The 23105-nt window shown below is 38.7% G+C and overlaps 1 protein-coding gene across 1 annotated transcript; it reads left to right on the top strand.

The window, feature by feature from the left end:
* The first annotated feature begins 446 nt into the window (after nucleotides 1-446).
* On the top strand, nucleotides 447-21338 carry LOC141430359 (F-box/LRR-repeat protein 16-like). Its single transcript, XM_074091027.1, is given in 9 exon segments — nucleotides 447-623; nucleotides 2460-2647; nucleotides 2650-2706; nucleotides 2709-3139; nucleotides 3242-3364; nucleotides 4645-4813; nucleotides 11679-11874; nucleotides 13320-13468; nucleotides 16904-21338. Coding segments are annotated over 8 exon segments (1356 nt in total). The 5' UTR covers nucleotides 447-623; nucleotides 2460-2565; the 3' UTR covers nucleotides 17053-21338.
* Nucleotides 21339-23105: the final 1767 nt, after the last annotated feature.

Raw genomic sequence — 23105 nt, 5'->3', positions numbered from 1 at the left:
CATTCCTGCAAGTAGCCATCTTGTCGCTGCTGCAGGGCTACTACGAAACTCGAAACTCGAAGTTCGTGTCGTGCGGTCCCTCCACTTAGCCTATTTAATACGAGAGCGAAAGGGACGGTCGGTACGTTACGAACTTCGAGTTTTGTAGTAGCCCTTCTGCTCGATGCGGCGACTTGACGCTACTTTTTTGAGTCGCGAGAAAATCAAAATCACATTTAAAATTGGGTCACGTGACCAGGTTTATCGCTGCTAACGATCGACCGACTGCATGTGGACGCACCTTAAGAGAGCAGCGTTTTATCCAGCCGGTGGAACACACTTTCAAATTATATTTTTGGCAGACATAGACAAGATAAAAACTTGTGTAACCGAATAATTTAAGAATAACTTGGCACTCACGAAATTTGGCCACTTGCAATCAACTTTTCTATTTAGTCGATACATTTTTCTTCAAATCAAAGGTGCTCAGCGGAACTAATTTCAGCTTCTTTCTTATTTTTCGTTTTAGGAAAATAAATATTGAATTATTATCGCTAATGGTGACTAGTGCTAAGAAAAAAGAAATCAAATGTGCTGACATAAAAATAATAATGGTGTTTTTATGCCCGTTTATACAAATATAGGTTTGTATGAAGATGCATCGATTTTTTTGTTTATTTCGTTTTTATCGAGTTAAATTTATTAATCCGAAGATATCGTTTGTAGACTGTTTACTATAATTTCATGTCCCTACATTGAAGAATGATAAAATCAACTCACAGAGAAATATTTTAATTTCCCCACATCAACTTGTAGTATTAGTTCAGCCAAGAACAGGCTAATGAAAAGTTATAACAGCTGGATTTATTTATTTATTTTAGCTTTACATTATATTATAAATATACTTTCAATATAAACCGTATTTAAAAAGTAACAAAAAAGTACTGTTCTAACAGCTTTACTTCCATGAATATTATTCCTTGATTTTATCAATCTCAATATTTTATAATATATCTCAACTTTATTAAATTCCTACTTTTACATCTAGTAGAATCATTACATTTCTTTTAAATCTTCATATAGATATGGGTATTGCTCTAAAAATTACTTTACATGTCCTATGCAGGGGCGGACTACCAGTGGGGCCTCCAAATGTCCTGGACAATGCTAAAAATATACTTAATCATCAACTTTTATATCAACTTTTAAGCTTGAGAGAGCCTCATTCCGGTTTGCTGCCCCAGGCCCCAAATGAACCACTGATCATAAGACCAACAACTTTTTTGGATCATTTTGCTTGCATAGGGTACAAGCTAGGTGAACAAAAGTAGTAATAGAAATTTTTTAAAAGAAAAACCTAGTCTATATCTATCTAACTAATCTCTCAACTAGTAGCCCAAACCAAGCTTCAGATACTGTTTATTTAAGATTTTGCTGGTGGATAGTTATTTTACTACTTAAATAAGACTTAAATAAGACTTAAATTCAATAACTCGGCTCAGCTGGAATATGTTTGAGTGGTAGATTGACATGATAAAGCTACCTAAGGTTAAACAACTTATACCTAGTGTACCTAGACCAGAAGTTTTCAACCGGTGTGCTGCGGCACATCAGTGTGCCACATATATTTTCGGGTATCCTGCGATTGCTGCAAAGTGTATGTTGCATTGAAATCATGAATAGTTATTTTAATATACACTTGGCTTTTTGGGGTTTCGTACCTAAAGGTGTCAACTAGACATTATTAGAAAGCCTCTGTTGTTCGTTATTTATTATGGGTATATTGCACTTTGCTATATTTTACTGGTGTGCCTTGAAACTTTGATGAACGAAAAGTGTGCCGTTAAAATCAAAAGGTTAAAAACGCCTGGCCTAGACCATAGACATAAAAAAAGACTAAAAAAAATCCACTTACAGTTTCAACATGGCTAGTTATTTGTTATTATTAGAGATGGGCCGAGTACTCATTTACTACTCGGTACTCTGTGTATTCCGCTGTTTTTTGATACTCATACTCGGCCCAATAACTCGGTTCCATTGATGAGTATACTCAGTCTAAATAAAATTATAATTTAAGAGGAATCATGTATTATAATAAAACAGGCTGGTTTAAAAATGTTATTAAGAGTAGGTATTTATTAATTAAAAACACAAAAATGAGAATTATCAATTGTAAATATTTAAGCAATTAATGCGCGGACCAAATGCGATTTTCTTTTAAAACAACTAAATAATTTGCGGGGAGAAGGTGGGGATTCCCGCGACGTGCTCGCGGTGGCTAGTAGCGCCGCGCAAACCTGTCTAAATCTGTTTTCTCGCCCCAAAACTGAACCGAGTTACTCGGTAAAAGTTGTACTCAGCGCATCTCTTGTTATTATGTTAATATGATTGATTAAGTGAATGAATACAAAGAAGAGTACAAAAATTTAAATAAGAATTATTGATTGCGGGAACTACAAATGACTTTAATCTGGGAACAGTATCGCGGTGGCGGGTTGCGAGCACGGAGCTGGCGGCGGTGGCGGGGGCGGCGGCCCGACGCCGGGCGGGCGCGGCGCGGACACCATCCGGCGCGTGAAGGTCAAGATGTCGTCGGTGTCGGCGCAAGGCGTGGTGGAGCGCGCGTCGGCTGAGCTGTCGCGCCGCATCACGGGACTGGGGCTGCGCGGCGGCGGCGCTCGCCCGGCGTGGTGGAGCGCGTCGCCAACGCGCTGTGCGGGCCCGCCGCTACGCCGCGCCCCGCGTCCCGCGACGCCGGCGCCCCTCACCCCGACCCCTCGTCTGGGCCCAGTACATACAAGAAGAGAGATTCCTGGAAAAATTCTTCTTGTACTTCAACGCCAACGACCGACGGACGCTCGCGCAAGTGTGCACCAAGTGGCGCGACACGCTATACTCGTCGCCGCGCTGGTGGAGCGGCCTGGTCGCTGTGCTCGACTGCCGTGAGCTCCGCTCCGCGACCGGCGTCTGTATGCAAAGGTTCTACAATTCCTTAGTTAGGAGAGGAATCCGCGGGGTTGTGTTAGTTTCAGCTAGTGATGATGATATTAATGAATTTATAAGACAGTTTCCTCTATCAGCTCACCATGTTCACGCTATTAGCCTAAAGGGATGCACGATAACAGATAGAGGACTTGAAGCGATCTTGGATCACTTGCAGGTCAGTTTCTATACTAACATTTATATTAATTTCTAATTCTCCATTGAAATACTATTGACCTTTCTATAAATGTGTATACAGACATGTTTATTCACTTTTTAGGTTCTTTTTGAACTAGAACTAACTGGTTGCAATGAAATAACAGAAGCTGGTTTATGGGCATGCCTAACTCCACGAATTGTCTCACTCACGCTTACTGACTGCATTAACATTGCTGATGAAGCCGTAAGTATAAACAAAACAAAAACTACAACTTTATTGAATTTATAAATTGTTTCAAAAGACGTAATACAAAATTAGTGTTTCATGCTCAGTTAATGCTGGGTAATATAATGCATTAACTCTTTTGTTGAAATAAGTAAAAAAAAAAGTGGTTTCTATACATTATTGAAATAAGAAATCATGAACAATGTATGGAAACCGCAAATTCCATCGGAGTAATTTCAACAAAAGAATTAATGCATTATACTACCCAGCATTAACTGAGCACGAAACACTAATTTTGTATTACCTCTAATGTAACAACCTGTATAATGGTGTAATCCTAGAATTTAATAATGAATAGCTATGTCAAGTCGTTGCCACCTCATCATCCATCATCCCAGCCTATATACGTCCCACTGCTGGGCACAGGCCTCCTCTCAGGGCAAGTTGCCACCTATTCTGTCATAATTTGCTGAACAAGTATTAGTTAGTTTACGATTTCAGGATTCCCAGTACAAGCATTATTTGTCAGTGCCTTGGTGATCTAGCTTTGCTCGGAGTTTTTATCTTTTTGTTAAATCGTGTTTTTTTTATTATTATTTATACTTCTGCTGAAACACCACGCTAATGATAGTGCTGTCTTACCGATCTTATTGCGCATCAAATTTAAAAACAAACATAATTAAACTATAGATAGAAAATTTGGCCTAAATCGCCGTCAAAGTAAAAGTAACAATTTTGGAGTTTAAATAAAAAATACAAAAGACTCCAAAAAACTAATCATGGCTTGTTTAATGTTACAAGATTGGTAAGACTATAAGTATTATAAATATTCGATCCGTAATAATTTATTATCTTATTAAGTCAACTGCAAACTATACATTAAAAATATAAGTATGTATTTATCTATATAAGTATGCTTATCCATTTCATTCATTCCTTGTGTCCATAGTAAAAGCTTTGCTTAGTTTGGGATTAGGTCAATTGGTGTCAAGTGTCCCATGATTATTATTATTATTACACACTAAAAATGTCTTTTAAACAAATTACGATTTCCACCAACGAGGACAATGTTTTGCAATGTGTTAAAGTAAATTCTAACATCTATACCGATCCTTAGAACTTAGTGTCAAGAATTGCTACTAGGAGTCGCACTTCTGCTTTGATGGAGGCGTCTCAATGTGTTGAATAATGATTTCGAGGTCATGATCTTTCCCTCGGTTCACTCCATGCTGCAATGTGTTAGTACTTCCACAGCTGGTTGTATGTTGTATGCAATATTTTGGTATTATTCCGGACAGGTTGGTGCCGTGGCGCAACTCCTGCCGTCGCTGTACGAGTTCTCTCTCCAAGCATACCACGTGACGGATGCGGCGCTCGGATATTTCTCGCCCAAGCAGAGCGCCTCACTGAGTGTATTAAGACTGCACAGCTGTTGGGAGCTCACCAATCATGGAGTCGTTAATATTGGTAAGTCTTCTTAGATTACTTATATTATTTGTTTTTTTATTAGCAGTTTGTTTTCTTAAAGAAATCTAAAATTTATTTTAAAACAACAAGATTTTGGGTACGACAAACAGGATTCGATCCTGCATTTCCTGGCTATACTCTCTAACAACGGGACCACTGAGGCTCCCGAAAACTCCCGAAAATCCTTATTGATTACATACGCCAATAGTGGCGAATGCTGCCATTTATCGCATACGACGTACGATACGACGTTACGATAGATATCGTAAGTCACGGTTCTTTGATTGTTACATACCTGTTATAGATTACTAGAGTTTACCCGCGGTTTCGCACGCGTAAATCATTATATACAGCAGTTGAATCGATCCGGAATATCAAGTAGGGTATTAAATGAAAGCTAATAATTAGCCCATTCTAAATATATACGGGTTATAATTGTTTTAATCTACCATTTTCACAGAAATATCAAAAAAGTGTGAAATAAAACAATAAATAAGAAAAATAAAAAAAACCCGACTGCCTTAAAAAATACTAAAAAGAAGAAAACAGGTCTAGTAAGCTAGAACTATGTTAAGTAGCTAACTTAAAGTTCAGCAGTCGGGACCCATTCCAATCGTGACTAGCTCAAAAATTCTTAGTACGAGGGCTGGCTGGTAAGTTTCCGAAATGACAGGTTAAAAAACAAATGAATTAAAAAATATATATGTCATTGTAATCTCTCGAGTTTGGTGTAAATGCAGGGGCAACGTGAATTAATTATAATAAATCTAGTAATTTTTAAAAGCGATTCAAAGAAAACTTGTTTTCCATTTTCATGAAAATGGTAAAAACAGAAGAACGTGCGGTAATTAAGTTTTATGTTTTGAAAGGCAAAACTGCAACTCAGATAAAAGCCAAACTGGACCGTGTTTGGGGTCTTCTTCTCCATCTTTGAGCACTGTTCACACTTGGTTTCCGACTTTAGACGTGGTCGACAGAGCTGTAACGATGCTCCCCGCAGCGGACGGCCAAATGAGGTAACGACTCCAGAAATGATCGATAAAATTAAAAAAATTGTATTGGATGATCGCCGTGTAAAATTGCGGGAAATAGCAGAGATGGTCAACATTTCAAGAGAACGGGTTTTTAATATTTTGCACCAACATTTGGCAATGAATAAGCTATATGCTCGATGGGTGCCGCGTCTGTTGACAAATGAGCAGAAGCAACGACGCAAGGATCTTTCGGCGGAATGTTTGGAGAAGTACTGGTCTAATCCTAGGGAGTTTTTACGTCGATACATAACGGTTGACGAGACGTGGATCCACCACTACACGCCGGAGACAAAAGAACAGTCAAGGCAGTGGACAAATCGCGGCGAACCGGCACCAAAGAAAGCCAAAACGATTTGTCAGCCGGCAAAGTGATGGCAACATATTTTGGGATTCAAAAGGAATAATTTTAGTAGATTATCTACAGAAAGGAAGAACGATAAACGGTCAATATTATGCTGACTTACTGCAGAATCTCAGTGACGCAATAAAAGAGAAAAGGCCTCACCTGCACAAGAAAAAAGTTTTACTTCACCAGGACAACGCCCCTGTTCACACAGCTAAAGTTGCAACCGCCAAAATCAAGGAATTGCACTTCGAATTGCTACCCCATCCTCCATATTCGCCAGACTTAGCACCTTGCGACTTCCACCTGTTCCCAAATCTTAAAAAATGGCTAGGTGGACAAAAATATTCCTCAAATACTGAAGTCATAGAAGCTGTAAATGGGTATTTTGAGGGACTTGACGAAACCTTCTATCGGAATGGGATAACAGCATTGGAGAAACGTTGGGCTAAGTGCATGGACTTAGAAGGTACCTACGTTGAAAAATAAAACATAAAACATATACATATTGTATTATTTCTGTGCCGTTTCGGAAACTTATCAGCCCACCCTCGTACCTAATGGGTCCCAACTGTTGAACTTTAAGTTAGCTACTTACCAGAGTTCTAGCCCACTAGACCTGTTTTCTTCTTTTTAGTATTTTTAAGGCAGTCGGGTTTTTTGATTTTTTGTTCTTTGGATTTACTTATTTTTTTACTTAGCGGTAAAATTTTCTTCCGCCCCGGGCGGCCGATACCCACGCTACGCCGCTGGCCCTATTGGAGCTGGAGAATACTAAAAAAACTTCAAACAAAAGAATTACAGCAATACTCAAAGCAGATCTGAATTTCACTCTCAAATCTGAGGTATTATTGTATGCTGTACCTGAAAGTGAATTTTTATTCACTTTCAAAGCCACACAAAGGTACACAAAAACAGCACAGTATTCTGTGTACCGGGAATAGAAAAATGTTCAAACAGCATAACATAGAACATCCAATTAGTCCAAGTGAGTGTTCCAAATACATCCGTGTCAAGAGACCGATCTTAACATTGTGCTTGTTTGCACATGCGGCCCTCACAGGCTCTGCTCTAGCACAAAATAAATAAACGGCACATGACTGTTGTAGTCATTTTTACCGCCAGTAAAGAACATTGAACACTCTGTAATAAAAGCTAAATCGGCGCAACGCTACGTAGCGTGAAAAATTTAAACGATTCTAAGCGGTCTTTTTATAATCTGCATCGCCGACCGTGTCTGAAATACATATATAACTTAAAATAACAATCTCGAGTTCAACCTTAGATCCTTTGCGTCTACAATCTCTACCTTAATTTTCATTCAATAAAAGATTTCCGCACAAAGCGTTTTCGCTCTTCCTTCATCAACCGCACAGAAAAGGAGTGGAATTCCCTGCCTGCGACTGTTTTTCCTGAACACTACAATTTGGCCGCCTTCAAGTCTATGGGGTGAATGAGCATACTAGGCAAGCGTGCTCCATCGTAGGCCTGATCCTCCCTTTCCATCAGGAGTGATTGTGGCCAAAAAAAATATATATCTGATTTTGCGATGATTTTTCTCAAGGGTAAATATGCAGGACGACGACCGCCAACCGTCGTAAATATTATTTATCTAAGCTGTGCCCTCATAAACTACGAAGTACGTACGACACTTACTGAACTCGAGATCGTTGCCCTGAGTACTACGAGTAGTTTACGAAAGCCATACGACTACTGTCGTAAATCTAATGAACTCGATAACGTTATCTAATTCAACTAACTTTACGAGTAGGTATATACCTACAACGGAATTTCTACAATCGATAATTGATACGCGGGATTTCGCATAGATATCGGCCTTTGTATAGTATCCAGAATGTATCATCCAGACGCTTTATTATGGGGTGTGTGCTATTTTTAGTCTGGCCCTGGAAAGGGGGGTAGCGACCCCGTCTTGACCCCTGAGGACGTACTCTTATGGACTGCGGCCAACTCTTATCATACGAATTACTTGTTAAATTAATTATCTTAGATTCATCATAATTATAATTTTAGATTCTAACTGTGCTACTTAATTTATTTGTTGCGTCATTATATGTATTCACGTGTTCTATCGATAGATATATGCAAGTAGTGTTACTTTACTAATTTTTCAATACATGGTACATACAATGCTATAACAAAGCAAAATATATAGAATAGTGATGCTGTAGGGCCTCGGTAATCCGGACTCCCGCTTGTTCGGTGATCGCTGTAATCCGGCCGGGCAATGGGCTTCGCGGGGGAGGCGGGCGTGTGTAGGTGTGGGCTGCCATGAGCCAATGCGTCGTCAGTCTTTTGTTTATCGCCTTTCGTGTAGTACATACAGTGTCAATTACATACTATAATCCGGACGCCTCGATAATGAATGAATGAATAAAATTTATTTCGAAACAACAACAACAAAAAACAGTTTACATAATTCTTAAATCTAAAAGTGTATAATCCGGTAAGGGTCTTGTTTTTGTCTCTCCGGATTACCGAGGCCCTACTGTAATCTATTCCCTACCACTATTTAATCTGACTGGGATGGGAAGATTTGGCAGCACAGCGGCTTGAGTGGCGCAAGACAGTGCAGAGGCAAGTTCGCGAGTTTGAGGAGCAGCGTAAAGCCGACCTCGATACTAAACGCGACGAGCGTAAGTCTCGGCCACCTGCTGCCATTTATTATAATTACGTGGACGGTGTGCTTACGTGCCGACAGTGCGGACGTACGTTCACAGCTAAGATAGGCTATGTAAGCCATCTTAGAGCGCATGAGCGCCAAATAACTAACTAGGAGTCGAGGTGGTCGCCATGGCCGAAATCGGTCGGATCGTCATCATCATCATTAATCTGACTGACAGACAACGCACAACCTAAACCACTGGAGACTACGGCTAGAGACTCTAAATTTGGCAGGCATATTCCTTGAGTATCATATTTAGCGGTGCACTAAGAAGAGATTTTCCTTAATTTCCACGGGCTTAGAGACGTACGCCTCTCAGAACGCGTGTCTAAACTACCTTAATTCCCAAATGTTAATCTTAACAAATCAATTATCAAACAAAAAATTGAGTGAACAAGAGAGGGTATGCACAAAGGCGAACTTTTCTCTTAAAAGAACCTCTTCCAGTTAACTTTTGAACGATTGATATAGGACATCAGAAACTAGATTAGACACTACACTCGATAAGTCAAAATAATTGACGCTGAAAATATGTAGAACACTATTATGCACAAACACCGGATTGACGGGGGCAAAAATGTACTAGTGCTAGTGATTAATTAAAAATCGACTAAGTTTATCGACATCGATAAAAAACAATTTTTAACCATCATTATCATAACTAATGGCTAAGTTTGAATACTAACCTCATATAGTCCATAAGTTAAATATGTATATCAAGATTACGTTTGAATCCTCAGAGAAAAACGTCGGCGTTTCAACTTTAAAAACATTAAATAATATGGTATCCTAAAGGGCAACACACACAGAGAGCGGGCGCGGGTCGTTCGCGCCCGACGCCCGTCGTCACAAACAGCGCGCGGGCCGAGCGCAGAGTTACCAACTCTCTAAAATATTTATCCCTAAAGCTTAAGTTAAAAACCCCTAAAATTGATTTAATTAATTGGAAATCCCCCTAAAACATGTAGTACAACAAGAGTTGAAGTGAATGATTACACACACAGCAACATGTCGTGTACTTAATGACATCAGGATTTTGACATTTACTCATGCATTTAATTTATTCTTCTTTTGTGCAATAAGTTATTTATTTTTGTAGCCGTGTGTGTAATCATTCACTTCAACTCTCGTGGCACTACCTATATTAAAAACCGGCCAAGAGCGTGTCGGACACGCCCAAGATAGGGTTCCGTAGCCATTACGAAAAAAATCAAGTAATATTATGTGCGTTATAACACAATTAAAACACACGCGATTATTTCCGGAAATCTTCACTTAATCAAAAAGTTGTTGAGAAACCTTACTATCTTTTCAAAAGAGCTGTCGAACTATGTGCCACACGTTGATGCGAGTTAAATATATATATTTTTTTTTTTTCAATTTCTGTTACGTGTATGGAGTGTAGTGCCCCCCCTATAAATATTTATTTTTGTAATTTAACTACAAAAATAAATAGCGGCTTTGACAAGACATCTGTACTCCAAATTTCATTGGTATACATCTTGTAGTTTTCGAGTAAAATGCCTGTGACATACGGACGGACGGACAGACAGACAGACAGACAGGCAGGCAGGCGGACTTTACGAAACTATAAGGGTTCCGTTTTTGCCATTTTGGCTCCGGAGCCCTAAAAACCGGCACTCCACATATATCTCGCGGCACTGTATAATTCTGTGTTGAGTTGACAAAAATGACGTATCCATTATTGGTTCTAGAACTGTTTTAATTTGTACTCTTAGTCGCCAGATAAACCATTTTTGTCGTCAACTTTTTTGCGGTTGCTAAGATTTAAGCAAAAGTCGTCACTTCTAGGGACTAAGTCACTAAACTGACAACATTGATAGCCGCTGCGGGCCTGCGCCCGCTCTGTGTGAATACAACAAACCGCGCGGCTCGCGCGGCGGACACGACCCGACCCGCACACGCTTTCTGTGTGTGTTGCCCTTTAAAGAAATAGAACTGAGTTGTACAGAAGAAATTCATAAACAGTATAAATTGTCTAAATTTGCTCCAATTACAACAGGTGACCTAAACAGGTCATGGATATTGTCGCCCAGGCGACGATGATTAAAGTCTAAATGTGGAAAAAATTTTGGTCGTATATTATAAAAATTATATAGATCAGTCAGATCTATAGTCAAGAAGACATTAATATCTAAGGCGTATTATAAAGTTAATGATTATATCATGGACAGGGATATTTGGAAATAATTCCGATCCGCACTAGCGATCCCTTTAAATAGCGAACCTACTGTGTTAAAAATAAAGTTGTGTTAAATACTTGAGATGTATAGATGCTCCTCTCATCCACACAAAAGTTGACTGGTAGAGATCCCTTAAAAGGACAAGTTCGCCTTTGTAGGTACTTATATATCAATGTCTGTCAATTGACAAGATTTCATTTTTTTAACCCCTGTAAATTATACTACAGGAATCGAAAGAGTTTTTACTCCTGAACATGGGAAAATATTTATTATAATTTATTTCCCCATATTAAAAAAATATATCTTAATTTGCCAACACTACCACAGAATAGATATGTTTCCTTTGCCCTTTTTCACCAGAAAAAGGAGCCGTCCTAATTTTGACAAGGTCTACGTCAGATTTACGTGATCTTTTTTTTCCAAACAGAATACAGAGAACGAATCAAATTATAGTCTTAGAAATTTGAAATCTTGTCAATTGTTTTCGTATTTCTGTTACATTCATTTTTAACGAATTATAGATCGAGTTATTAGGTTCGACCATACAATCCTCGTGCAATGTAATACGAAGTAATGCTAGTTTCACGTTTGCTTGCAGTGCACTCCCTCCCCAACCTGACGGTGCTGTCGCTGAGCGGCTGCAGCAAGGTGACGGACGAGGGCGTGGAGCTGGTCGCGGAGAACCTGCCGCGCCTGCGCAGTCTCGACCTCAGCTGGTGCCCGCGCGTCACCGACAACGCGCTCGAGTACATCGCCTGCGACCTGAATCACCTCGAGGAGCTCACTCTAGACCGGTAATAAAGGTTTCGTTGACAGGCTACGAGTAGTTGGTGCTAGTGGACCTTCGAAACCAAGTTTGGATTTGCTAGTCACGCTCGTGCCTATGCAAGAGCCTCTGCTAAAGTTAGAGGACCGTAGACCCTCCTTTATCTCCCTGCTAAGTCACAAAATGGCCGCCACAAGTTTGAACAGCTGACTTTGACAAGAGCAAAAAACCATACCGAAGATATTTTTAGTTAAGGGTGAAGTTACGCAAAGATTAAAAAAAACCAGGGTAATTTATTTTCAGGAATTTGTATTTAAAAATCCTCTAAAATTACTGCTACTTTACTACTTTACTAACAATAAATATGAAAAAAATAAAATTAGGATGATTAACATAATTACGGCTTTTTCCACTTAAACATAAACATGCGTATCGGAAATGGCGGGAAAACAAACATCTCGCTTTTTTTTTCCTGCTAATTTGCTGTCACTGCTGTCAATTATTTTTTTTTAATTATCGTGAGGCCATTTTTTGTCTTTGATTTGTCAAGATTGCCAACATAACGCGTCTAATCCGTCTATCAGCAGCTCAACAACTAGCAGACTGCTAGCAAGCGTTTATGAATCATACTTCTTGACAACCGTCTAATAAGCTTAATCAGTCTGCTAAGTAACAGACCGATCAAACCTCAATTAAGGTTTTTTTATGAATAAGGCTGTAAAGGTAGACTTCCGAGTAGAGCGGCTCCGTCGCTGTTCGCGGCGACAGTGACGCTGCGTTCGAACGTTATTTCATACGTTTCCGTACTGCATAATACTATCGCTCTATCGCCGCGTTACTGTCGCTGCGTTAGTGACGCCGCTCTACTCGGAAGTCTACTTTTACGCATTTTGACAGGATGTCGTCGTTCACGGACGTGTCTGGGAGAACATCATCAGTTGGCCAGTAGGCGCTAGTAATCTGAGATCTGCCTGACGACTTTGACATTTGCGTCACGTTTGTGATTGGTTAAATAAATGAGCCAATCACAAGTAAGACTGACTATAAAGCTCTATACTTATACTAAAGTCATCTGGCGATATTTATATTACATAATTATGTTTGACATTTTGTAGCAAGCGTAAGCGATGATCAGCATACGCGATTATATGAAATTTAACTCGAGTTATGTTTTTTCCGACTTTATACATCTCTATTACTACCTATCCCTCCTCCCTCATGGAGGATGTCCTCCTCTGTCTGTACTTATGCTCGTGCAAGTTGCTTGCATCCTTGATAGAAAGGAATGAAACTCCAATGCCGCAACGCATCGTCGCATACAGCTCACGAGGTGGCGTGGAATCAGTTCCATCCTTTCCTACTCAAGATCAAACTCAATACGCACGCTGAAACTCATGAATAAAATTATTATGTTAGTTTGCCAGCCGAGAATGTTTAACACAATCGACCGTGACTGTGACTGTGTGTTTCCAGTTGCGTGCACATAACAGACATCGGCGTGGGCTACATAAGCACGATGCAGTCGCTGGTAGCGCTGTTTTTGCGCTGGTGCTCGCAGCTGCGCGACTTTGGGGTGCAACATCTCTGCGGGATGCGCTCGCTTCAGCTACTATCACTTGCAGGTACTACTTTTTAACCGACATCAAAAGAGGTTCTATGTTCCAATGTTTGTATTTTTTTTTACTCAGTCAATTGTGGACCGATTTTCAAAATTCTTTTTTTATTCGAAAGGGTACTCTTCTGAGGTGGTCCCATTGTCACCAAGTCAAGATCTGATGATGGGATCAAGGGCAAACCTCAAATTTTATAGGTACACCTATGGCGATTTTGGCATTTTTAGCATTAAAATAAGCATTTACATTCAGAAAGTATCATTTGGTAAACTGGACCTGATGAAGAAGACCGTAGATGACCAATGGAACTCGTCAAAGCTAAGTAATGCTCGCTCGTCTATAAATGATCATGATTGATATACCTAGATAAGCGACTAAGAAGCAGCTTTAAGTTAATGATTCTTTCGAACTGATCTGATGCTGAAGCCGGAAGGTAGGCAACGGAACTCTCTTATAAAACAACGTACCTAAGCCGTATTTGGGCTTAATGGAATCATCGTGAGATGTTCTTTGGCTACGAATCACTAAAAAGTGAGAAATAAAGAATTATTTTTACAAAAAAGTAAAACCGACTCCAAAAAAATAAAAAAATAACGAAAAATGGAACCGACTACAAAACCCTTGAAAATATTTTTCTAGGTACCTACTAGCTCGAAGTCGGTGACTCAGCACGACCCAGCAGGATGGATTGACACCCATAGTATGTAGGTGAGGCAGAAGACTATTGTTCCATTCCTACTGGCTCGTGCTGAGGCACCGACTTCAAGCTAGTAGGTACCTAGAAAAATATTTTCAAGTGTTTTGTAGTCGGTTCCATTTTTCGTTATTTTTTTATTTTTTTGGAGTCGGTTTTACTTTTTTGTTAAAAAATTTCTTTATAAACTGTAACTCCCACGAAAATTCAAGTTTGATACGATTGCCTCGTGTATTGCAGAGTGGGCATTTTTACCACCCAACTTTCTTTTGGTACCCGGAGGACTAATAATAATAATAATAATAATCAATTTTTATTTCAGATAATTTTTACAATCATCTATATAAGTATAAGTATTTTGGTTAGTGTGTAAAATAAATGCTTAAATTCTATGTTAGTAAAGACTTAACTATAACTATAACTATTAGCTAGTGGCACCTATAGCCTTCCTCACCATATGCCATACGAGGGGACTGTCATAACGCTTAGCAAGCGTCCTCAAGATGCCGTTGCCGCTACCGCGCACACGACGGAGAAGAGAGGCGGCCTTCTTCCGCATGATAGCGTGAAAGCCATCCGTTCGGGCAGCAGCAAACATTCCAGACGCGCTGCAGTGGCGCGGCAGCCCCAACAGCATCCTGAGGGCGTTGTTGTACTGTACACGCAAGGCGTTGTAGGCTTGTTTCGTGTACCGACACCACAGACCGCTGGAGTAAAAAGAGGTACAGTAAGCCTTGAAAAGAGTCACTTTTACCTCATCCGAACAGCGAGCAAATCTGCGGGCCAGGACATTACTCCTCACTGCCAACGCCCTGCGCTCCCTCTCCACATCATAATCATCATTCAGATCATCGGTGATAATGTGACCCAAGTACTTAAACTTGTTAACCACCCGCAAAACAGATCCAGCAAGCACAACCGAAGGCACATTAGTAAGATCACATTTATTAGCCCTAAAAATGAGCACTTCACTCTTTTTAGAGTTGTACTTGAGCCCATGCGTTTCCGCATACTGCTCACAAATGGCCACCAACTTTCTAATCGATCCGATCGAGGGACCCAGCAGCACCATGTCGTCAGCATAACTGATATTATTCACGCATGTTCCGTCTATATGACAACCGACATGCGTGCCACTAAGCTCCTCGATCAACTGATTAACATACAAATTAAAAAGTCCTGGCGACGACAGTCCCCCCTGCCTTACTCCACACTCAAGCCTGTATTCGTCAGACAGAGAGTCGATCCACCTCACCATATTCACTTGATTCTGATACCAGAATCTAAACAGAGAAATGCATTCCCTCGGCATACTTGTGTTTCTTAGCTTTTTCCATAATATATTGTAGTCAACTAGGTCAAATGCTTTTGACAAATCCAGAAAACACGCATACACCGGGGTCTTCCTGCTCGTGTAGTACTTAACAGTTTGCTTAAGACAGAAAATGGCACTCTCAGTTGATAGTCCAGACCGAAATCCGAACTGTGTGTCATGTAATTTTGTATATTTATTTAACTGAACACTAAGCAAACTGTCAAGAACCTTAGCCAGTACAGTGGCAAGTGAGATGGGGCGATAATTGGTAATATCAGACACGTCTCCAGTCTTGTTTTTCGTAATCGGTACAACAATTGTTCTCATCAGTGACTCAGGCAGATACGAATGTCGAAGGCACAGAGTATAAAAAATCGCCAATATCTGCGGCAGGCGCTCACCAGCGTACCTAAGGTGTTCGACGCTAAGGCCGTCGTGCCCAGGCGACTTACCGCGTTGCATGCCCCGTATTACCCCACTAACCTCATCGGCAGAGAATACAACAGCACAACCCACACTCACGTCAGCCTCACCATCGCACACCTCGACAGATGACGGACCCAAGGGAGACTGAACAGCAAAACAATCTTTAAAACGGTTTGCTATACTGGTTCGATCTGTTTCACCATCCACGCTCACTGGTACACTCGGCCTAACACTCAGATTTTTGGTGTTTCTCCAGAAGAGCTTAAAATTTTTGGAGGCATGACTAGACGCAAGAACGTCCATTTTTATTTGGTCTTGTCTATTTTGACACCACTTCAATTTAGTTTTAAATGAGTTCCTAGATCTAACCATATCTTCATAAAGCGGACCCTGCCTCGGCTTCCCTGCCCCTACCCATACGAGAAATTTTAATCTGGCATCCCTGTGAACGGGAGCAACGTATTTGTTCCACCCCGCGATGTATCCCCCCCTCCTTCGACACTTCACCCTAACGTATGACAATTTTGCAGCTTTACTAAGTATATCAATAATATTGAAATATACGTTATCTAAAATATTTCTATGTTCTACATTGTTACACATAATATCTGCGCATAAATTCAATTCCGAAGGAAAACCGATCTTTACTAATAATTCATCACATATAGAATTGTATGAATTAATTTGTTCCTGTGTTCTATTTCCCCAGATTATATTGTTATGGCAATTAGTGACAGCAGCGTCTTTTCTAACACTAATAATACCTAAGTCACATTGAATGAATAAAGGGAAATGGTCCGACCAATACACATCGTGGCGTACCCATATTCTACGTACGGTTTTTTTTGCAGAATTAGAAACAATGCAATGGTCAAGCCATCGCTAATGAGGAGGACGTACGATTAAACAGTATATACCTGTGTTCAATTCAAGACCTAATTCTAACCTAATAAAATTCTTCAAAACGCTTTTGTAAGTTATGTACTACTATTCTGTTTCCTCTTTATAGGTTGTCCGCTACTGACTTCAGGCGGTCTGTCTAGCTTGATTCAGTTGAGACAGTTGAGAGAACTGGAACTTACCAACTGCCCCGGCGCCTCCCCAGAACTGTTTGACTATCTCCACGAGCATCTGCCGCGCTGCCTCATCATAGAATAACGATCGTCAGTTCACAGCGCCAGGCCACGGCACTACCAAACGGCATGACAACACCATGCACCGAGCAATTTATTTCGGGAATTTAAAATTTCTGTCTGATAAGAAAAAGAAAAAAAGGTGGAATTTGTTTCTCCCGATTACTATTTACAACATGCCAGTATCTGATTTAATTGAGTGAACGAACTCTGGTCCAAATCAAACTTTTATATTAAGTTTTAGCATATCATAATTTTATATTGGCATGTATATTCTCTTTTATCATTGCATTTTTTATTGATTTTTATGTGCATAATAAAGCCAAGTCAATTGTTTTATAAGTTCTCTCTTTGTGAATGTATTTATTGTGAAATACCTAGGCATTATTCATTGGAGTCCGTTTATACTGAATTAATTATCCGATATTGCCCGCGCATGTTCTAAATCGTCAGCAGCATCGGTAAACAAGTTGAAAGTGGATTCAAAAATACAGTGTAAACAGGCTCTTACTATTTGCTCAAATTGTTTTGTATGTTATGTCGGGAACAGAGTCTGAAATCGATATTATATTTAACGTATATTTACACAATTGTTTGCTGCAATTTTTCAGCTTGTACATGTTTAAATCGAATCTGATTGTTAATAATTTTTAATTGTGTATTATTTGTGTGGTTTCTTACAAATAAGTGAAATTTTGTGCTAATATAAAATTTCATTAAACAAAGCCTAATCTTGATCGTTGAGTGACTCTTCTTGGTGTACATTCATATGATTCTTATGATTTCTTACTTTTTTCGACGTCATGATATCTGGATTTGGAAAGCAATATTAAGAATTAAATAATCGCTGTACAGCAAGGTAATTTACATGAAAAAAGCTGGGGTAATTTGATATTAAAGTAATCAGCAGAAGTTGAAAATGATGTGATATTAATCTCGGTCACGTTTATGCAATAAGGGCCAGAGGCTTGTAGCACTTGGGTCTTGCAAAACAGGTTGTATCCTCTGAGTAAATTGCCCTATTTTTCTGTACTACTACTTCTTTGTATATAAAATCTGCTGTTTTTAACCACTCTTGTGTGATTGAATAATTATTATATATTTGAGCCACAAGACTTCAATAATGGCCTCTATGCGATAAAAATAGTTTTCTTAACACAATTTTTTTTCCAGTCCGCATATCCATTAAAAATCTAGTCAATATTATTGAAAAAAAAAACGAAATCTTTTCATGATCTTTTATTTCTAATGTGTTTGTGTCTTTTTTGAAGTTTTGTTATAAGATTTACATTTAATATCCGAGAGCAGCTGTTAATTTATAGACAATGAGTAGGCTGCATTACAGGGCGAGAATATCTTATGTTCAGTATCAAGTAGAAAACAAATTAAGTTATTAATCAAATCAATTTTTATTTTACTGTCAAATGCTTTTGATCAATTTACATTTTCATGAAGCAAGCATAGCCTTCATGATAAGGTAGTTAGCATTTACCTTTGTTGTGGTCCTTGCATTTATTTTTACGAGTAATAAATAAGTGTGGTGTTAATGAAAACAGTTTAAGTTATCAATTAAAGGTACAAGAGAGTACGTCTTTTAGTGGTACGTCTGGGGAAGTGATAGTGGATATTTTTTAACGAACTTGATAAATTGTATGTCTCTCCATGACATGCCAACTACGTGGGCGTACTTTCACAATGTATGCAATTCAGTATTTATGTCGTATTGGCTTACGTTTGACTATAGTTTGTCGCTATACCGTCCGAAGTTGTGAGTTTGAGTGTGTGTGTGTGCATATGTGTGAATAAACAAAGTTCGTATCCATGCGACGAAAGAATGACCGATACCTTGTGCTAATAAGAGACGATACTTCTCCTTGGCAAGGTACCTAACGTTTCTACCTGTTCGTGTGTGTCCGGCCTTAAAATATTAATTAATTTAGTAATGTAAGTTTCGGTACTCTGCACTGACCTGTCGTGTCCTAGTAAACTAAAACACCAATCGTAATAGTTATAAATGGCACGTGTTTTTTTTTTTGTAAAATGAACGATGCTTTCAATCGAGAGGCATTTTTTTTTTGAAGGCAACTAGTATGCTTTACTATTAGGCTAGTATTTTTTTTGGCATTTTCAGTTTTTATGATGGTGGTATTTCAGGCACGGTTTGATAGTAAGGTATTGTCATGGTGTGGTGTTTTATTATCCTTGAGATAAAAATACTTAATTTTATTTTATAGCAATAGGAAGGCTACTACGCCTGAGATACTGCCAAACGGATAATAATTTGGTCTCAGTTTGGATTTTTCTAGTCATGGACTTGTTTCTCTTTAACCAAAATGTTCTAGTTCTTAGCGTTTCTTAATTGGTAATCATGTGACAGTTTAAAAGTAGTATGTAATAATAAAAAGAGTATTCTTAAAGCGTGTAGTAAGAAAGAGTTTTGCAATAACTAAATAGACTGGCGACTTCAAGTAGACAGACTGTTAATAGATTTATATACGAGCCGTAGCATCGAGTCAAGACAAAATAATAACAAATAGTGCCGTGACGGAGTATTCATCTTTTTAAATTTTGTCCACTTTATAAAATATAGTTTACCCCATAGCTTCGTCCTTTTGAAGTAAGGCGGTGCATCGCCACAAAACGTACAATCAGCATCGACGCAGCTGATCCCAATTTGCTCAAATGAACATCCACTAGAGCACATCAGTATAAATCATAGAGCCACTTTCTTCAAAAACTGTAATTGAAACTTGAATTCCAATTGAATTGTTCCAAGACGAAAGATTATCCGTTTTTTTAGTCTTTATTGTTATATATTCTACTACCATGGATGTTCACGTATTTTTGGCGCCTCCAATAGATTTGATGCTGATTGTACATGACGAGTTCGTAATGAGGGCTATCGCGTATGAATTCGCCGCTAGAGGCGCTAGTGTAACGAGAGGTCTCCGAAATGTCAAAAGTCACAGTTTATTTATAATTAGAATATTTTGCAATATCTGAAATTCATTATGGCAAATATGCGTTACTGGGAAATGAATGTCTGTGTTTTGAGACAGTTTTGTCTTTCGGAAACCTTTGTCCTCCCCTTTTTTCCGAACAAAACGGGACTACCCAACACTGGCATGCTCGATATTTTTATGGTACGGTTTTAAGGTATTAAATATGATTTAAATATAAAATTTGTTTTCACGCCCGTAATAACAAACCATTAACTTCAGGCAGGACCTTTGTCTACAGTGGCGCCAACTAGTGAGCGCGAAAACGGTAGCCCTCATTGTGATGTAGGATCTCTCCTTAAAAACCAGCATTACTTTACGGTATAGGTATACAATAAAACAAGAGAAGTGTTACTTCCATTTGCTGTGAATAACAGTCTTGAAGACATTTATTTGAATTGACTTGTGCTCCGTAAATAAAATAATACATATAGCTACATAAAAATATTTAAGTAGATACGTAATTGAAATGAAATATTAATTTGAAGTTGCCTTTTAGGATGTTGTATCATCTGTGGTGGAACAGCAAAACTGTCAATTGTTATTATGATGAATGTGCCAGCAGATTCCCTAGTTCTCATATAATTGTAAACTTGTAATAATGTTTCTTAAAACATCCCATATATTAACATAGTTTGGAATACAAAACTATAACTATACATCCTTGAGTGAAAACTCGTCAAAATTTGGCATATGCTCAAGACTGGGTTACTAAAACAACTCAATTTTATTATAATCAATATTTAGAAGTACAGGACCATGGATGATATAAATACGTCGTGTTTTGTATATAAACAATTAAATTAGTAAAATAATATTAAAAAGTTACATATATAAATCTCACATTGTTAAAGAGACGTGATTCCTCCTCCATCGCTCTATAACATGGTTGTATGAGATGTTTACAAGCAATACAATAGTTATCTACAAGATTTTCAAATTCAGTGTCCTGTAACGTTATTTGTCTGTAATCACCGCTATGCTGTAAAGGTTTGTACATTATAAATGCCGGAGATATTTTTGTACAGCTTCTAATCTTCAATTAGCTATAAGATAAGGACATGTGTTTTTCGCTCGAATAAAATATATGTACTTACCTATTGGGTAGACTCAATGTGTCTACTTTTACCTTGAGTTGTGTATAAACCACTATTTTCCGAATGTTAAATGCACCCGCTAGACTTTTATTGGCATCAGTGTATATTTTCCATTTAATGTATTGTATTCAGTGAATTTGAAATAACACCCAACTTGTACATACAATACCTAAGTGAGATGTTATAGTGCAATATAGATGTATTGTTTTACCAAATTTGGTTTTTTATTTTCTTCATCACTTATCTCCAATCTCAAAACATAATTAAAATATAAGTATAGAATTCGTATGGCTAAAAAAAGCACACTTCAGATAATCGTTTTTAGGGTTCCGGAGCCAAAATGGCAAAAACGGAACCCTTATAGTTTCATTGATTGTTTTTTTTTTGGAGTCTTGAGGACCTGGGTTCGATTCCCAGCGCTGGTCTCTTTTTCTGGTTTTTCTGTGCATCCATGTCTCAGTTTGTATTTTCCTTATAGTTTCGCCATGTCTGTCTGTCTGTCCGTCCGTCCGCGGCTTTGCTCAGGGACTATCAATGCTAAAAAGCTGTAATTTTTTGCACGGATATCTATGTAAACTATGCTGACAAAATGGTATAGTAAAAAAAAAAATCTCATCCAACCCTATAGTGTGGGGTATCGTTGGATTGGTCTTTTTAACGATTTTTCGATTCAGTGATTTGTTTGCAAAATATTCAACTTTCAAGTGCAAATTTTCATTAAAATCGAGCGTCCCCCCCCCCCTCTAAAATCTAAATCGGTGGGAGGAAAAGTTAAAAAAATTCAGGATGGTAGTAAGTATATCAAACTTTCAAGAAAAACTATAACAGCTAAGTTTGCTTGAGAATTATTAGTAGTTTATGAGCAAATAGCAGCCTCAGGTATAAAATAATAATTTAATTGATAAACGAATTGAAAATGCCTGTCCATGAAAGTGCTAATGAAGGGCAAACTTCCTTTAACCGTGAAACGCAAGCTCGTCGATATGTGTTCCTGCCCATCCTAACCTACGGCGCTCAGACCTGGTCTTTGACTGAGGCTCAGAAGTCCAGACTCAAGATTTGCCAATGAGCTATGGAGCGCAGTATTCTAGGTGTTCGGAGATCTGATAGATTCAGAAACACGGATCTGCGCTCCAGAACTCAAGTTGTCGATGTGGGAATGAAGACCGCCAAATTAAAATGGGACTGGGCGGGACACGTCTGCCGCATGGATCCGGATCGCTGGGTCAAAATAATCACCGATTGGGTTCCATGCGTCGGGCACCGGAGCAGAGGCAGACCTAGGAGGAGATGGCGGGACGATTTGGGCCGATTCCAGTCAGATTGGCAAGAGCTGGCCAAGAGTAGAGACGAGTGGAATAAGAAAGGGGAGGCTTCTGCCCTGCAGTGGGACACGACATTATAAGCTAGTTAAAAAAATAAATTCTATAAGGCATTAGCTTTATAACGAATTATATTTTTAACGACTTCGATTGATTTTGTACCATATTTACATTTCAGCAAGGTCTAATATTTGTGTACATTTAAGTGGTCACTATATGCCTGGAAAAGGGTTAAAACGATCAAATGAAACAAATTATTCTTGTACCATTTATTGCAATAACACAGTCTTACAAAACAATTCAGCATGACAGCAATAAGACACTAATAAACGATGGTAACTTCATTTTATATTATTTTATTTAAGATCACAAAAATTTTGACTGAACTTGCACGCCGCAGGTTAAAATAGTCTTGCTACAAGAATCACCTAATTTGTATGTGTATGTGCAAGTTGGAATGGTTTGTGACAATATGTGCGATACGGCAAATCTATTACACACAGGTAAATAAAATAAAATATTATTATGCTACTTCAGTTCGTTGTGTCAGTATAAATATGCACTATTGCGTTAGAAACGTTGTACTTCTCCAGAATAAAGACAAACAAAAATAATGCTCTCAGCACCAATATTACAAAACTTGTAACATAATCTAATCAT

This window comes from Choristoneura fumiferana, chromosome 8 (assembly GCF_025370935.1).
Source record: "Choristoneura fumiferana chromosome 8, NRCan_CFum_1, whole genome shotgun sequence".
In the NCBI taxonomy this organism is placed as follows: Eukaryota; Metazoa; Arthropoda; class Insecta; order Lepidoptera; family Tortricidae; genus Choristoneura; species Choristoneura fumiferana.
Note: the sequence above shows the minus strand (reverse complement) of the source record. Positions and strands in the feature narration are given on the sequence as shown.